Source organism: Camellia sinensis, chromosome 7 (assembly GCF_055761805.1).
Source record: "Camellia sinensis isolate YWXY chromosome 7, ASM5576180v1, whole genome shotgun sequence".
NCBI classification, from domain to species: domain Eukaryota; kingdom Viridiplantae; phylum Streptophyta; class Magnoliopsida; order Ericales; family Theaceae; genus Camellia; species Camellia sinensis.
The window spans coordinates 78,362,646-78,380,204 of NC_138967.1; the positions used below are offsets into that span (position 1 = coordinate 78,362,646).

At 36.2% G+C, this 17,559-nt stretch overlaps 2 protein-coding genes across 3 annotated transcripts; one reads left to right on the forward strand and one right to left on the reverse strand.

Moving 5' to 3' along the window:
* The first annotated feature begins 556 nt into the window (after positions 1 to 556).
* LOC114272683 (uncharacterized) lies at positions 557 to 16,591 on the forward strand. 2 transcript variants are annotated; one of them, XR_014335531.1, is made up of 5 exons: positions 557 to 766; positions 8,719 to 8,787; positions 10,420 to 10,734; positions 10,840 to 10,983; positions 16,473 to 16,591. XR_014335531.1 is itself a non-coding variant. In XM_082878302.1 (4 exons), the coding sequence occupies exons 1-4, from the start codon at positions 698 to 700 to the stop codon at positions 14,278 to 14,280; spliced, it is 273 nt and encodes a 90-aa protein (XP_082734428.1). In that variant the 5' UTR covers positions 557 to 697; the 3' UTR covers positions 14,281 to 15,370. The 2 variants fall into 2 exon arrangements, 1 of the variants encoding a protein (XP_082734428.1); XM_082878302.1 differs by lacking the exons at positions 10,420 to 10,734; positions 10,840 to 10,983; positions 16,473 to 16,591 and adding exons at positions 11,653 to 11,760; positions 14,254 to 15,370.
* On the reverse strand, positions 12,611 to 13,934 carry LOC114267077 (uncharacterized). Its single transcript, XM_028208066.2, has 2 exons — positions 13,668 to 13,934; positions 12,611 to 13,576 (listed from the first exon to the last, which is right to left on the reverse strand). The coding sequence occupies exons 1-2, from the start codon at positions 13,883 to 13,885 to the stop codon at positions 12,937 to 12,939; spliced, it is 858 nt and encodes a 285-aa protein (XP_028063867.2). The 5' UTR covers positions 13,886 to 13,934; the 3' UTR covers positions 12,611 to 12,936.
* Positions 16,592 to 17,559: the final 968 nt, after the last annotated feature.

The following is a 17,559-nucleotide window of genomic DNA, read 5'->3' on the forward strand; positions in this document are numbered from 1 at the left end:
ATATGAAGACTATAAAAATTAGGGTAATTATTCAGTACATCCAGAGTATGGACATGTAATACTCCATAAGGTTTTGATTGGTAGAAAGAAATAGTGGCTCACAATTTATATTGGGGATGGAAGAACAATATGAGCTCTAAGTAATTGATGCTTGACTTGGAATATGATTACGTGATGTTCTGAGAGTATTATATAATTTCCCTAAAAATTATTAGAGTGAAATTTGAGTATTTAATAATTTGCAATATTATCTAGTTTACCCAAACAAATCTAACTTTAAAATAATAATAAATAGGATCCATTCCTCTCTTAATAAGGCCAAGTAGGGGTGTGCAACGGATGGCTCGGCCCGCCACACCCGGCTCGGCCCGGCCCGTCACACCCGGCCTGGTCCGGCCCGCTGAGTTTTGGTGGATGCGTGACATGTGACGGACGGATACGGGTCTATATTTTTCATTTTCTTGGATTCGGGTCGGGTCGGGTCGCGGGTAAACCACCAATTTTATCTGCTCACCCGACCCGCCCGCGCCCTCACTTATTTTCCCCCTTTTCCCCCGTGTTGCCTCTTTTTTATTTTCATTTCACGTTTTGTAGCCCTAGGTTCTTCAACATGTCTCTGTCTCTCTCAACTCTCTCTCTCTCTCTCTCTCTCACACACACTTGAACAAAGATGAGTGACGAGTGGTAATCGGCGACAATGGTGGCTAGCGACGATCGGCGATCGGCGACAATAGCGGCGAGCAGCGATCGAAACATTGATTTGAAGGTATTCTTTTCTTCTCTTCTTCTCTTCCTTCTCTTTGGTCGTGGATCTTCTCCTCTACCTTTGTTCTGTGAGTGTGCTCTGTGTTTTCTCCTCTCTTTGATATTCTTTGGTAATGTTTTTTGTTTGGTTGATTTCAGATTCATGAATAAAATGTTGGAGGTAGATTGATGATTTTGTTTGTCTTTTGAGATTCAGCTTATAGAAATGCAGAATCAACTAAATAAATGCTCTCAGTTCATTTTGTTTCTTATATTGTTTTTTCTTTTGGAAGTGCACAAACAACCTCAGGCAAGATGATTGTCAAGGAGAGCAGACAGGATTAAGCCAGTGGAATCTGTGGATTTTTTTTTTTCCTTTCCTTGTTTTAGTGTTTCTAATGGATCTTTGAATTTATGGTTGAATCTCTGAAATTTGTAGTCAGATGGTTGTGCTTTGTTTTTTTGCTTTAAAAAATTAATTTTCTTTTCTCAAGATTTGTTCCCATTTTATGTTGTGCTATTGCCTTCTAAAAACCCAATTCTTGGATACAATATATATATATATATTTTGTGCTTTCATGTTTTTGTTGTTTCTGTTGAATTCTTTGTAGTTGATGTGTGGTGAAGCCATTTTATAAGGGGGCTTTAGGAAGTAAATTTCTAATTTTGGTAGCTAAGGTGTTTGTCGTAATGCTTCTTAGACAGATTTATGATTGTAGGAGGTTTTTTGTGGTGCTACATATACTGTGTGCACAATATAATATAGACAGTATAATGTGTATATGATTTATACTGTGTATGACTCCAAAAAAATCTAAAATTTATATTGTGTGCACAATATAAATTATGTTGAATTAAATTGAAATTTTGTTGAATTATGTTGAGGAAGTGCGATGTTAAATTATGTTGAAAATTTGTAAAATTTTAAACCGCCAAACCGATTCGTATTCACCCGCCAATCTGCTAATCCGTTCAATCCGCATCCGCCGGATTGGCGGACGGATGCGGATTGATTTTCTCCAATCCGCCAAACTGGTGGACGGATGGCAGATTGGAGGTTCCGTGGCTGCAATCGACCCGTGCCCACCCCAAGGCCAAGTTTGGCAACTCAAAAATAATTCATCTTTTTATCTTTTTATCTTTTTTTCATCACATCACCTCTCTACTTTTTTGCACATCTTTTCATAAAAAGATAAAAAATATACTTATTTAGGTCATCCCAAACAACTCCTAAGTAAATAAATAAATGAAGAAAACACTGTGTAGTACTAGTATCACATAACTCCTTTTTGGTGGGGCTGGGCTTCCCCAGTCTGTGATCGGACTAGAGAGTACTATTAGACTTGTGAAACTCACTATGGGTCTCATTTCGATAATCCAAACTATTCAATGTATAGAACTTACCGAGTACTATATGCTGTAAAAAATCACTGTGATCGGATATTAATAGCTATCTAATCAGATCAGATTTCTGTTAACTATTTATTTTTTCACATTTTTTTTAATACAAAACTGATTTAATCACATAATTATCGATATCCGATCAACATAATTTTTTCACAAACATATTGTACTCGATGATTTTAACACATTGAACGGTTCAAATTATTAAAACGAGACCCGTAATAAACTTTCACAAACTCAACAGTACCTTCTAATCTGATACAGCCTGGACCGACATGGACTGGAGGGAAGCCAACTCCTTTTTGGTGCATCACATATAACTTATTTTTTCTTCTTCTAACGGTCCAGAATCCATTTCACTCTCCCTCCATATTTGAAAACATTTCCTTATAGGCATTTAGCTATTATAAGTTGCTTCTAAACAAAATTTCCCTTTTTGTGTAATTTTAGCCGTCTCCGTTTCTTTTATTTATTTCTCTATTTATTCTTTTTCCTTTTCTTTCTATGTATTGCTCCAGATGAAATTTCCGTTTTTGTATAATTTCAGCCCTTACCTTTCGTTTTATTTTTTTTTCTCTGTTCAATTTACTTTGCCAAATTCATCTCTGTTTATTTTTACTTTTCTATGTATTGCTTTGAAAAAAAATTATTTCTAGAAAAAATAGGCAAGACTTTTAACGCTAACGGCTGTGAGGGAGGGAGAGAGAAAGAAAGAAGCGAAAAACGAAAGAGAGAAGAGAAGGAGGGACGAAGAGGCAGAGAAGACGAAGTAGGGAGACGTCATCGGCGGCTACCGAACAACCGCCATTGCCAGCGAGTGAAGAGCGACCTTGCTCGTTCGCAGCCGCGTACCGCCATTGCCAGCGAGTCAAGTGAAGAGCAACCTTGCTCGTTCGTAGGTGCGTACCGCCATTGCCAGCGAGTGAAGAGCAACCTTGCTCTTCGCAGCTGCGTACTGCCATTGCCAGCGAGTGAAGTGAAGAGCAACCTTGCTCATTCGCAACTTCGTATCGCCATTGCCAGCGAGTGAAGTGAAGAGCAACCTTGCTCGTTTGTAGCTGCGGACCGCCATTACCAGCATGTGAAGCGAAGAGCAACCTTGTTCGTTCGCAGCAGCATACCGCCATTGCCAGCGAGTGAAGAGCAACCTTGCTCGTTCGTACCCGCTGCCGTACCTCTCCTCTCCCTCCGGCCGCTTGGACAAAGAAGACCACTTCTTCCTTCGGCTGGAGCACTTGCAACTCTCCCACCGCCGAGTTTCAGGTACATGAAAAATTGTTGAGATTTTTTTTAAAAAAAAAAATTGAGAAGAGAGTTTTTTTTATTGAAAATTGTTCAAGTTTTTAGTTTGTTGAATCATGTAGAAGTTTCCATAGATGAAATTGGATTTTCCTAACTTCCTTTGTTTTCTTCCTTCAAACCAAAACCAAACTAAAGCAAAAACCTTTCAGTTCATCTTTACCCAGTCAAAGCCCCACCTAATCAAAACATCTCTCTCTACCCATGTGAATCACATACCCATTTCAATCCAGCAATTTCACAGGTGACTTCCCAATCATTTCCTTTTTTTTAAATTTTTTTTTTTATAATAACTAATCCAATAAACCCCCCCCCCTCCCAAAAAAAAACCCAACTTGTTCAAAGCTGATAATTGCAGTAATAGTATTTAATCTCTGTTTTGCTTCAAATGAAAGGCTTTGCATATTCATATTGTTGTTTGAGTATAATGTCTGGATTGAACTGATTAATCTATGGGATTGAAAAATGTATGGTATAATGTAATGCTCCTTATTTTCTTCTAGTTTTGTGTATATATTTTTTTTCAAACTTTCTGTTTCTATGTTTTACAGCCTAAATCATGGTTTTAAAGAGCAAAAATGCTTGGTCCACACAATTTCTTCCCTCCATTCCGGAATGACCTAGCCTTCAAATTTCAAAACTGACCCAGGCTCAACCAAATTTCAAAACTGATCCAGGCTCTCTTCTTACACTTGAGCCTGGGTCAGTTTTGAAATTTGGAGGCTAGGTCATTCTGGAATGGAGGGAAGAAATTGTGTGGGCCAAACATTTCTGATCTTTAAAACCATGATTTAGGCTGTAAAACATATAAACGGAGAGTTTGAAAAAAAAAAATATACAGAAAATTGGAAGAAAATAAAGAGCATTACATTATACCATACATTTTTCAATCCCATAGATTAATCAGTTCAATCCAGACATATTATACTCAAACAACAATATGAATATGCGAAGCCTTTCATTTGAAGCAAAACAGAGATTAAGTACTATTACTGCAATTATCAGCTTTGAACAAATTGGTTTTTTTTTTTTTTTTTTGGGATTAGTTATTATAAATTTTTTTTTTTTAAAAAAAGGAAATGATTGGGAAGGCACCTGTGAAATTGCTGGATTGAAATGGGTATGTGATTCACATAAGTTGAATTGTAAAGGGTAGTAGAGAGAGATGTTTTGATTGGGTGGGGCTTTGACTGGGTAAAGATGAACTGAAAGGTTTTTGCTTTAGTTTGGTTTTGGTTTGAAGGAAGAAAACAAAGGAAGTTGGGAAAATCCAATTTCATCTATGGAAACTTCTACACGATTCAACAAACTAAAAACTTGAACAATTTTCAATAAAAAAAACTCTCAAATTTTTTTTTTTTTAAAAAAAAAAAAATCTCAAAATTTTTTCATGTACCTGAAACTCGGCGGTGGGAGAGTTGCAAGTGCTCCGACCGAAGGAAGAGGTGGTCTTCTTTGTCCAAGGTTGCGGCCGAAGGGAGAGGAGAGGTACGGAAGTGGGTACGAACGAGCAAGGTTGCTCTTCGCTCGCTGGCAATGGCGGTATGCTGCTGCGAACGTGCAAGGTTTCTCTTCGCTTCACTCGCTGGTAATGGCGGTCCGCAGCTGCAAACGAGCAAGGTTGCTCTTCACTTCACTCGCTGGCAATGGCAGTACATAGCTGCGAACGAGCAAGGTTGCTCTTCACTCGCTGGCAATGGCGGTACGCAGCTACGAACGAGCAAGGTTGCTCTTCACTTGACTCGCTGGCAATGGCGGTACGCGGCTGCGAACGAGCAAGGTCGCTTTTCACTCGCTGGCAATGGCGGTTGTTCGGTAGCCGTTGATGACGTATCCCTACTTCGTCTTCTCTGCCTCTTCGTCCCTCCTTCTCTTCTCTCTTTCGTTTTTCGCTTCTTTCTTTCTCTCTCCCTCCCTCACAGCCGTTAGCGTTAAAAGTCTTGCCTATTTTTTCTGGAAATAATTTTTTTTGAAAGCAATACATAGAAAAGTAAAAATAAACAGAGATGAATTTGGCAAAGTAGATTGAATAGAGAAAAAAAAATAAAACGAAAGGTAAGGGCTGAAATTATACAAAAACGGAAATTTCATCTGGAGCAATACACAGAAAGAAAAGGAAAAAGAATAAATAGAGAAATAAATAAAACAAAAGGAGATGGCTAAAATTACACAAAAAAGGAAATTTTGTTTAGAAGCAACTTATAATAGCTAAATGCCTGTAAGGAAATGTTTTCAAATATGGAGGGAGAGTGAGATGGATTCTGGAACGTGTTAGAAGAAGAAAAAATAAGTTATATGTGATGCACCAAAAAGGAGTTGGCTTCCCTCCAGTCCATGTCGGTCCAGGCTGTATCAGATTAGAAGGTACTGTTGAGTTTGTGAAAGTTTATTACGGGTCTCGTTTTAATAATTTGAACCGTTCAATGTGTTAAAATCGAGTACAATATGTTTGTGAAAAAATTATGTTGATCGGATATCGATAATTATGTGATTAAATCAGTTTTGTATTAAAAAAAAAAGTGAAAAAATAAATAGTTGACAGAAATCTGATCTGATTAGATAGCTATCGATATCAGATCACAGTGATTTTTTACAACATATAGTACTTGATAAGTTCTACACATTGAACAGTTTGGATTATCGAAATGAGACTCGTGATGAGTCTCACGAATCTAACAGTACTCTCCAGTCCGATCACAGACTGGGGAAGCCCAGCCCCACCAAAAAGGAATTATGTGATACTAGTACTGCACAGTGCTTTCTTCATTTATTTATTTACTTATTGAGTGAGGAATGGATCCTATTTATTATTATTTTATAGTTAGATTTGTTTGGACAAATTAGATAATAAGATTGCAAATTATTAAATACTCAAATTTTACTCTAATAATTTTTAGGGAAATTATATAATACTCTCGGAACATCACGTAACCATATTCCAAGTCAATCATCAATTACTTAGCTCTCATGTTGTTCTTCCACCCCAATATAAATTGTGAGCTACTATCTCTTTCTACCAATCAAAACCTTATAGAGTATCACATGTCCATACTCTGGATGTACTGAATAATTATGCTAATTTTTATTGTCTTGATATAGGGTCACACTTTTTGTTTATTTTTTAAGAATATGTATCCGAACATCTATATAAAATATTAAGATTGGTTCAATATTCTTTATCATGTGATTTTATTAAATTTGTGTTGTAAAAATGGACTATGAATCAAGTACAACTTTTATCAAATTTTTTATGGTACAAGAAAAGTGGTTTATTTTTATTTACTATTTTTTTTATTTTATTTTATAATTCTATTCTCAACCTTTAGATTTTGATTTGATGAATAAAATTATACAGCAAATAAGGCTGTTTCCCATTTGCATGCAGGGTGTCCTGGATGATGGAAATTTGTTATTAGTCAATGTCACAGAGACCAAAAATATACACAGAGAAACCTATGTTTTTGGACAAAATTGAAAGTCTCTCTCTCTCTACATACCATAGCTCTTCTACTAATAGTACCTAAAATGGCCAAAAATAAAAAATAAAAAATACTAATAGTACCAAAAATTACCAATTTGAAAACGAATAAATACTACCCATTGCTTTCTTCATTTATTTATTTACTTATTTACTTATAGAGAGAGGAATCGATCCCAACAGTTTTCATGTCTGATACATTGTGTTTCTTGTCACTCTGCACAAATAATGTATTCTAGCTATGCAAGGAAAGGAAATAATTTAATTACTATAGTAGAGAAAATGTGCATCGGATAATACTTGAAGCCATCTGGTTCACTTGAATAGTTTCAGTTTTGGAAATTGACGTAGTTTGGTTAATCTGTCGGACTTATGTAATTTTTTTTTTTGTCTTCACATCATTATCATGTGAGAAGCATGATCCTGATAGAGTTTTGATTGTAAAACTTGTTTACATTTTGATATAAACTTTTGGACATTACATTTCTACCGTTAGAGGCATGACCCCTGTGGCTTGTAACAAACTGTAATGCACTAAGCAGGTGTGCAATTAGAGGGAACCATAACTCATTTGGTGTCCAGTAGTCTTATATGAATTCAACTTGAGTTAATTTCAGATAATATTTAGAAGGAAAAATATATGAAATTCTTTGGAGGAGAAGCGGGCACATTTGAATGTTTAATTCATGAAAAATAATTTCTTTCAAGAAGATATTGACGGATGTGGACTGACATGAGCCATGAATAAGTTGTTTCTACTTGCTGATCGTGGTATTTATTCCTTCATGATCGATTCATACATTATGGAGTCTATAGAGACGATTTTTTTTTTGATCAGCAAAGAAAAATTTAATTAACAGCATGAAATTAAAGGTACAGAAAGATGACATGCATCAAAAGTGATTCGGAAAGTACAAATTACCCCTGCTACTGCTACTCGCATCCATACAATCAATCCCTTGGCCTCACGATTTTTTTTTTAAACAAAAAAGTTAAGAAGGATTTAACAAGAAAATAAAATACATGAATTTCCACAAAATCAACCCACCAAAACACCCAAGTTACTCCTGCATTCCGCTTTTCAACAAACTAAAATTTTTCTCCAACACCCAAGCTGCTGCACTCCTCTATTCAACCCAATTATTTTATTCACCTATGCTGCTGCACTCCCAAAGCCCACACCAGCCAAACTATTCAGCTGTACTCCCAATGCCCACACCACCCACACCTATTCTTTTCGAAGACCCACGCCTATTCTGCTGGGAAAGAGGAGTGCACCACCACTGCCAAGACATTTAATGACCTCAAATAATTTTAACCTGTTACTTGTTACTGATCCTGACTTCTAGTTGATACTTGTGATGTAAATTTCCAACCCACGGCCTTGGGATCTAGTTGATTGAGTTTTAGCTACAATCTTGCATGTATGGCTTTGACTTAGTGACAACCTTGTAAAATTGTAATATGTTTCAATGTGGAAGGCAAGATGCTTCATATTGTGGGCATCATTGGGTTGATCAAGCAAGATCCAGCGACTGATTCTAGAAAAAAAAATGTCAACCAAGAGAAAAATTTAACTTTTAATTTACATGACTATAAACATGAGTCATGATTGTAATGTGTCTACGGAATGATTGTGGGGATCAAGATTGTTCATCTTAAATGCAGGTTTTCCTACCAACTTGTGCGGTTCTAAGCTCTAATTTTCTGGTTTTTGCATCATTTACATTCTGTTAAGTTGTTGGAAGAATTAATACTCTTCTAATGTGAGCTTGTGTGTTTCTATTCAACAGGCAGAAGCATTAGGAAGCTTCTTCTTTGCCACCATTGATGGTTCGATGGTGTCAGACTTCATTATCATCGTGAGTCGTGATTCTCATTGATGATATTCTTTTTGCTACTGCAAATGGTGACACAATCGCACTACAGGAAATATCAGTTTTGGGGGCGCATTTTTAACGACGTTTTTTAAAACGCCACTGTTTGTAATATTTAGCGGCGTTTCATAATCGTCGCATTTTTCTCTAATCAAAACGGCGCCGTTTCATGAATAGAAGACGTTTATAAACGTCTTGAAATAGTTTGTCCCGCACACTCCCTGTCCCTGTTTCACCTTTATTTTGAATCTGAATCTGACTCTCACTCTCGCTCTCACTCTCACCCGCGCTCTCTCTCTCTCTCTCAAAATCGAAATCGATTCAGATCGGTGACAGCAAACTTGTGAGCGTTCATCAGAGCCATTTCCAAGATCTTACATCGGTGATTCATTAGAGCCATTTTGAAGTTCTCTCTCAAAATCGATTCAGATCGGTGAGCGACTGTCTCTCTCTCTCTCTCTCTCTCTGCTGTCTAAACCCTAATTATCTCTGTCAGTTCAGCTCTGTGATTGAGAGATTCAGCTCAGTCTCAGCGAAACAGATCGGTGATTCATCAGAGCCATTTCAGTTCTCTCTCGAAATCGAAATCGAATTTCATCTCAGCGATTCAGATCGGTGAGCTCCATTGTCTCTGTCTCTATCTGTCTCTCTCTCTCTCTCAAGCTGAACTGATGTTTGAATTAATCTGAACTGATATTTGATTCTGACCTGAATATAAAGATATATGTATATGTATATATATAGCTGAAGTCATTCTTGTACAACTATTTGGAATAAATTAATGTGGGTTCATATATTGGGAACACTCTGCTAATTACTTTAATAATGGCAGCAAGAACACTCTGCTAATTACATTATTAATTATAAAAAGTATATATTTGCAATTTTTTTGTTTTTTTTTTTTGGGGGGTCAAAAACAAAATCAACATATTAAGAGATTTTTATTCATGATTTTAGAAAGAAATATTTAAGACTTTACATGAGCCCATCAACCACAAGTTTTGGAGCCGACACTGCACAGGATTTTCAAGATTGTCTTGCTAAAGTAAAAAAAACTCATCCCTTATTGCTATATTCCATAAATATATCCCCATTGTTTATTTATTAATACCAACAACATCATCGTTGATTTAAAAACATTAATGTTTTGTTTCTGAACTTGGCATTTGAAAAAATAATGTTGCTTTTGTATCTATATCACTGATTCTACAGACCTGGTGCCACAAACAAAACATTGTACTCTGATTATTATTCACCCATTTTGGCACCTTACAGTGAATTTATTCATTTATCTCACATCAGAAAACAAGAAGTGCATGCCACTACTATAACCCTTGTCCCTAAGGTACTTAACCCAGCGGCATGACTAATTACCGACCTATATCTTGAGGCAATACTACTTATAAAGTCCTTACTAAGATTATCGCCAATAGGTTGAAGCAAGTCATCCATCTTTTGGTAGATACCTGCCAAACTGCTTTTATTTGTGGGAGATCTATTTATGACCAAATTCTTCTCGTGCAAGAGTTAGTAAAAAATTACCATAGAAGTAATGCATCTCCTAGATGTGCTATGAAAATAAGCATCATGAATGCTTTTGACTCTTTTTCTTGGCAGCTTATCCTTGGTATTCTGGGTAGTTTTCAACGCCCTTTGAAGTTCAGGAATTGGATTGCCTCTTGTATCACCTCTCCCAAGTTTTCTATTTCCATTAATGGTATTTTGGAGAGATACTTTCCTGGTGCTAAAGAGTTGAGGCAGGGGGACCCATTAATATACCTTTCGTGATTGGATGAGTTGAAGTTTAGAATTTGAGGAGGTGGGAGTGAGCAACTTTGAGCTTGGGATATCAATATGGGTTGCCCTAAATCATTCTCTATTAGTGGCGGAATGGGCGCTGCATTATTGACTAAGCCGGAGCTTATTCATGATGTATGTGGTACATGGCATTCATGGAGTTCTATTTTTGTTTTTCCTTCTCTGTTCATTGTTTGAACTAAAAGCTTTAACCCTCATGTTGTTTCTCTGTTGATCTAGATATTGACCACATTAAAGCGAAATTTGGACACACTAGTAACATGTAAGATTCAACTTCTAAAATCATCCAAGGATACGGTAGAATTAGCATGGAGAATCGAGAAAGCTGGTGTCTCTGCTATAGCTCATTTGGATGATTAATGGGTTGGGATATTTCTAAACTCTAGCATAGCACTGAATATTTTATTTATTTATTTTTGGAGTACTGAAATTTGGTTGGTGCACTCTGTTGAAGCTTTATTGTTACACAATTTGCTTTATTTGCATTTGAAATTGCATGATGTCTTGTTCAATTAGCATTGTTCAGATTAGATAGCTTCCAAGCAATTTTCTCTTTGTAATTCGTATCTTATACTTTCTAGGAGGTAGCTAAACAATCAAAGCATTATGTAATACTCAATCTTGATGGCTTATATAAAATTGGTTCATCTGGTATGGTTGTTAGGTCTGCAAGTTTAAAGATGAAGCTTCAACAAAGAGCTTAGAATGTAGAATTTGCTAAAAGTCTCACCCTCTTTAACCTCTAGAGGCAAAATTTCTCTTGGTCATTGTTGTTTAGAATCATTTAGAAATGATCACAGGACAATCCCATCATGATATTAAGAAAATAAAAATGAAATTTGAACTTAAGGGAATTTATCACAATTATATATAATGCCGCATTGATATCATTCTTGGAAAAAAAAAAATTCTAAAACAAATTTTGAAAAAAAAATTCAAAATAAGTACACTGTGAGCTAAAGTTGTTGCTGGGAGAATTGTGTATGAAAGAGAGGAATTCAGGATTCATTTGAAGTAACTGAAACAACGCAGCTTTTTTACGAAAAACTTGGTGGGCGGAGAGTTGGAGTTGACGGAGACATGGGAGTGGATGATAAATCGATTGCCCTTGATGCCGTCAACAAGGAAGCTGTTGATCTGGTATGTCCTTAGAACTATCAATTGAACCAAAATCCATAAGTCTGTTTGGTTGTGTTTTTGTTTTCCGTTTTTATCTTCTAACCTTCCCTTTTCAGTTACAATTTTGTTGCCTGTTGTCTCCTCAGAACTATCAATTGAAACAAAATCTATTGAGTTACAATTCTGTTGTTAATGTGCTTTTTTTTTCCTTATTTTCTTTTTTATGTTAATGCTCTTGTACACCCTTGAATTCTTTCATGATGATTAGTGTGAATATAAGAACTAGAGAGTGCATTTAAATTAATCTGCTGAGTTAGTATGAGAAGTCCAACAAAATGATTTGGTTCTTCTTGCAAGTCTTCTTAATTTCGTTACATGTGTTTTTATATGCTTCAAATGAATATAACATTTGATGAATTAATTTCTGGAGGGGGATAAAAAAAAAAAAAAAAAAAAAAGGGAAAAACAAAAGACAATGGAAAAAAGCTCAATAAATGATGTAGCAATGATAGCGAGAGGGAACTAGCTATCATTCTCATATCCATGAGGTAAGCCTTGAATCCACCAAGAGAAAATACCAAGATCAGTAATGTTATTAAAGTTTCTATCCTTCAATGGACACTTACAACTCTATAAACTGAATTATCATATTCTTAAGAAAACATGAAACAAGAAGGAAAACTGAAAACTATATGAAAATAAAAATAAACAAAATAAAAACTAACACTATAAAGTCTTGGAACTATGCCAAACAAACGGGGTTAAAATTTAAACTCTTTATTAAAGTTATGGCTATAAGAATACTTTCCACCTATGAAGCACGGACACTGACACTGACACTGACACTGACACTGACACTGACACTGACACGGACACGGATACGGACACGGGACACGGCAATTTTCAAAAAATGGGGACACGGACACGGCAGGGGACACGGCGATTTATATATATATATATATATATATTTTTATGTGTTATGTAGATTCGTATTACATTCATTCTAAATCAAAATTAACAAACACTAATATAGTACCATTAATTCAATAAATATAAGAGAGGCAAAAGATTCAACATCCAACATCCAACAATAAATATAAGGGGAAAACATCCAACAATATTCTTCACAAAAACACTAAATAAGAGACAAAGAAGAAGAAAAAAAAGAAAAAGAAAAAAAGTAGGCCTTTCAAAACTTCAAGTAGATCCAATTTCTTGCACGTCTTCATCATCATTAGCATCACCACCTTTTTCTTCGTTTGCACCTCCATCATCTGTAAACAACACAACCTCCATCTCAGGTTCATCAAGTGACAGATTTGCAACCTCAAGCATTCCAACATCATCAAATGAATCAAATGTGTCGCCCGCAATATCCCATAACTTGGTCTCTCCTTCATGGTATTGTGGGGTTCTCCTTGATAAAAGACGGAGGTTGCTATGAACAAAAACCAAGTCCTCTGCACGTTGGGGTGTCATCTTGTTTCTTCTCATTGAATGGATAAAAGAGTATATACTCCAATTCCTCTCAGCACATGATGAAGAAGAAGGTTGCACAAGTAGCCTTAAAGCCAAAGATTGAAGAGTGGGTGCAGATGCACCATGAACAACCCACCAACTATGAGGATCCATATCACATCTATCTCCAATGGAATCAATGTCAGCAAATGGCCCCTCTTTTGTTGAGAACTTAGCATACTCCAAATTTGCTTTAGTGCGCTCCATCGGATCATCAAAGAACCTTTTCAAGCACTTTTTTCTCTCAAGACAAACCTCCTCATCCCTATGTGGGGGAACTCGGCTTGGATCCTCATGAAGCCACACATCACTATAATACCTAAAATGAAAAAAAAGTACTACTCATTATAAATGTGAAAGAATAATATTAAACTTAAATTAATAAAAATAGTAAATTGTGTTGTAATCACCTTGGATTCAATGAGTGTGCCAAGCAATGAAGTGGTGTGTTGTTCTTGTTCCACCAGTCTACAAGAATCTGATGTACTACATTATAGAATGTAGACTCATCTTCTAGTCGCTTTCCTTCATGCTTATATATCACCATCTTCACTTTTTCTATCATTGTATCGCACATGTCATATACTAAGTGAAGAGAAGGTCTATCGGTGTCACAAACTCTAATCATGTCATAAATAGGAGCAGTAAAGGAAAGTATGTAGTCAACTTGATCCCACCAAAAGTCACCCAATAACTTATCCTTCACAAACTTGGCCTTGCCAATATCATCATCCCTATAACAACTCCATTTGTCACTGATTACCATTGTTTGGAGACCTTGCTTTATCAATTTGACCCTCTTAAGCATGACAATAGAAGAAGCAAAGCGTGTCTCGGCAACTGAAAGAAGTTTCAAACTCACAAACTCATTGTACATTGCCAACCTCATGGAATGATTACAAATAAAATTCTTGATCATCATCACATCACCCACAATCTCACTAATCCAATTACACTCTTCAAATGCGACTGAATTATTTTCCACATTCTTGGCAGCACAAATATTCTTCAAGGCAAGATTGAGGGTGTGCACAACGCAAGGAGTCCAAAAGATGTGAGGAAATTGTGCTTCAATTAGGTGCCCGGCTGCCTTGCAATTTGCGGCATTATCTGTAATGACTTGAACCACATTTTTAGGCCCAACCTCCATAATTACTTCCTTTATCAAGTTGGAAATAAAATATTTGTCCTTTGTTTCCCCTGAACAATCAACCGCTTTAAGAAACATAGGCCCACCTCCGGTAACAGCCATAAAATTTATTAATGGCCTTCGTTGGGAATCACTCCATCCATCACTGACTATACTCACCCCCTTCTCTTTCCATGAGCCTCGAATAGGATCTAACAACCTATCAATGTTTATCCTTTCTTTTTGAAGCAATGTAGTTCTCAACATGTTATACCCAGGTGGTACATACCCTTGTATGTTGTTATTTGCAGCAAAAGTAAATGCACTAACATAGTAAGGATTTCTTGCCAAATGAAATGGCAAGCCTGCTGAATAAAACATTCTAGCTATCTCACTATTTAGTCGTTCTCGAGCCCCAATGTTAAATGCTTTCATAACAGGGTTACTACTGCTTCCACTCCCTAAAGCAGTTGACCTCTTCCTTTTTGATCCATATATCTCCTCTGGTTCATTAAAACATAAACCTAATGATGCACTTGAACTAGGAGGAGGCAATGGGACTTTCTTCAACCTAGAGTTTTTCAATTTCAACTCTGCTTCTGCAATTGCTCTCTCAAAATCTGCTTTATCCTTACTTGTTACTTTTGGACACACTTCTATACCCTGATTTTTAATTTGCATCAAATGGGCTTTTACCCTAGTGTATGAACCTTTACGTGTAAACCGACAAAAGTTACATTGAAAAGTATAATTCCCCCCCTTTGCACCAGATTTTTCTAATCTAGTCACATATTTCTAGAGTGGCTTATCATCTTTCAGCATCAAAGGCAGATGGTGTGTTATTGGCAGAATTTGAACTAGACATTTTTCCTATAAATTAACATTAACATTAGAAGGATAAATAAAAAAATAAAAAAAAAAACAAAAAAAAGAGCTTAAATAGAATTTAAATAAAACAGAATTTAAACATATAATTAAAAAAAACAGCCTCATCTAAATAAAGAGTTTAAATAAAAAAAATAGAATTTAAATACAGTTTTATATATATACATATATATAAACATATAATTAAAAAAAAAAGTTCTTACATATATATATATATAAACATATAAACAAATAAAAATAAAAATAAAAAAGAGTCTTACATATAATATATATATATAAAAAAAAAGGCTTATTAATATATATCAAAATAAAAAATAAATAAAAAAAGAGTATCAAAATAAAAAATAAATAAAAAAAGTAATAACATATATAAACGTAAAAAAAAATAAAAAAAATAAAAATAAAACTCAATCTCATCTCATCTCAGTCGAAAGCTGAGAGAGAGAGAGAGAGAGCGAAAGAGGAGACAGGCGAAAGAGAGAGCGAGAGACGGGCTTACCTTCGAAGACGACTGGAGCAGGGACTGAGGGCTGCGATTGATCGACGTCAGAGGGCTGCGATCGACGTCAGAGGGCTTCGATCGACGTCGGAGGACTGTGACTGAGAGACAGAGCTTCGATCGGGCTTCAACTGAGAGAGAAGGTTAATTTTTCTCCTTTACTCAGTTTCGATTAGGGCCTTTTTTTTTTTTTATTTTTTTTTTACTTTATAAATATTATACTTTGGCCCCAAATAAATATAAAAAATTCAAAAACGAGCCCCGCCGTGTCCCATGGCGTGTCCAGAAATGGACACGCGTGTCCCCTCCGTGTCCCTGCCGTGTCCCCTTCCAAAAAAATCATTAAATTAAAGGGACACGCCATCTGGCGTGTCCCGTACGTGTCCACGGCGTGTCCCCGGCTTGTCCGCGTGTCGGACACTGCTACTGCATCAATTTTGGAGTGTCCATGCTTCATAGCTTTCCACAACTACAAAATAGCAAAAACAAAATTTTGAAAGCCTAAATGATAGAATTTGGCCAAAAATGGCTTATCACCGCTATGCAGCGAGTTTCAGCCCACTGGCCGAATTGGGCCATGCCGAATCAAACATGGGTGTTTCGGTCCAAATTTGACGACTTTGACTGGTTACCCAAACTCGACAACAAGCTTTGTCCATCATGAATAAAGATGATATTGAATTTGTAATTTGCTTCATGCAGGAGAACATGCCCCTCAAAGAAGTATTTGAACATCTCAAATGTACAAAAGAGGGTCTGAGTACCGATGCAGTTCAAGAACGGTTGGAACTGTTTGGATACAACAAACTTGAAGAGAAAAAGGTTAGGAAAATTTATGTTGGATAACTTCCTTTTCTTTTTCCACATCTCATCTTACCTCTATTTTTTTTTTTACACTGCGTGATTTATTGTATACTTTTCTTTCTTCCCTAGGAAAGTAAAATATTGAAGTTTTTGGGCTTTATGTGGAATCCTCTGTCATGGGTCATGGAAGCAGCAGCTTTACTGGCCATTGCTCTTGCACATGGAGGGGTAAATTTACATGCTCTTATCTTACTTTAGTATAGTGTTGACTTATCATTTAGTCAAAGCTTCATTATTATATGCACGCACGCGCAAGACAATTTAAGATTATTCCATACTGACAAACCTTATTTTGTGCAGCATAAGGGCACAGATTATCATGACTTCTTTGGCATCTTGATCTTGCTCATTATCAACTCTACCATCAGTTTTATTGAGGAAAACAATGCTGGCAATGCGGCTGCTGCTCTTATGGCTCGATTAGCTCCAAAAGCCAAGGTTTCCCTCTTCCCGAATAAATACAGATCCAAAAATTTTGTTTTCTATTTCTATTTCCTTTTTTTTTCTCTTGAACTTTCAACATAAGTAAGGGAATGACTTATATTTGACTCTCTAATTACTCCTACCAGGTCCTGCGTGACGGGAAGTGGAGTGGGGAAGATGCCTCAGTGTTAGTTCCTGGTGACATAGTAAGCATCAAACTTGGGGACATTGTACCTGCTGATGCACGCCTTCTTGAAGGAGATCCTCTAAAAATTGATCAGGTATGTGATTCACTCCAAAATATGAGTTATCTCAACTTTTACATACAGTCTAGTTGAAAAAAATAAAAAATAAAAAAATTGTTGTGCACTTCTTTTGCTTGGATCGGTGTTGTAAGCAGTCTTCAGAGTTCTGCATCTAGTGGAAGTTGATAAAGTCTATGAAAACAAAATTTTACATCTAACCCTCAAGTTCTTAGCTCTTACAACTTCATTACGATTTA

What these genes read in the sequence shown, in the direction of transcription:
- LOC114267077 (XM_028208066.2), bottom strand. Translation starts at nt 13,885, where the DNA reads ATGATTAGAGTTTGTGACACCGATAGACCTTCTCTTCACTTAGTATAT. An exon ending in GCACACTCATTGAATCCAAG is followed by an intron (nt 13,577 to 13,667) that starts GTGATTACAACA and finishes TTTTCATTTTAG; the next exon opens with GTATTATAGTGATGTGTGGC.
- LOC114272683 (XM_082878302.1), top strand. Translation starts at nt 698, where the DNA reads ATGGTGGCTAGCGACGATCGGCGATCGGCGACAATAGCGGCGAGCAGC. An exon ending in TGTCAGACTTCATTATCATC is followed by an intron (nt 8,788 to 11,652) that starts GTGAGTCGTGAT and finishes GAAACAACGCAG; the next exon opens with CTTTTTTACGAAAAACTTGG. An exon ending in ACAAGGAAGCTGTTGATCTG is followed by an intron (nt 11,761 to 14,253) that starts GTATGTCCTTAG and finishes CATTCTTGGCAG; the next exon opens with CACAAATATTCTTCAAGGCA.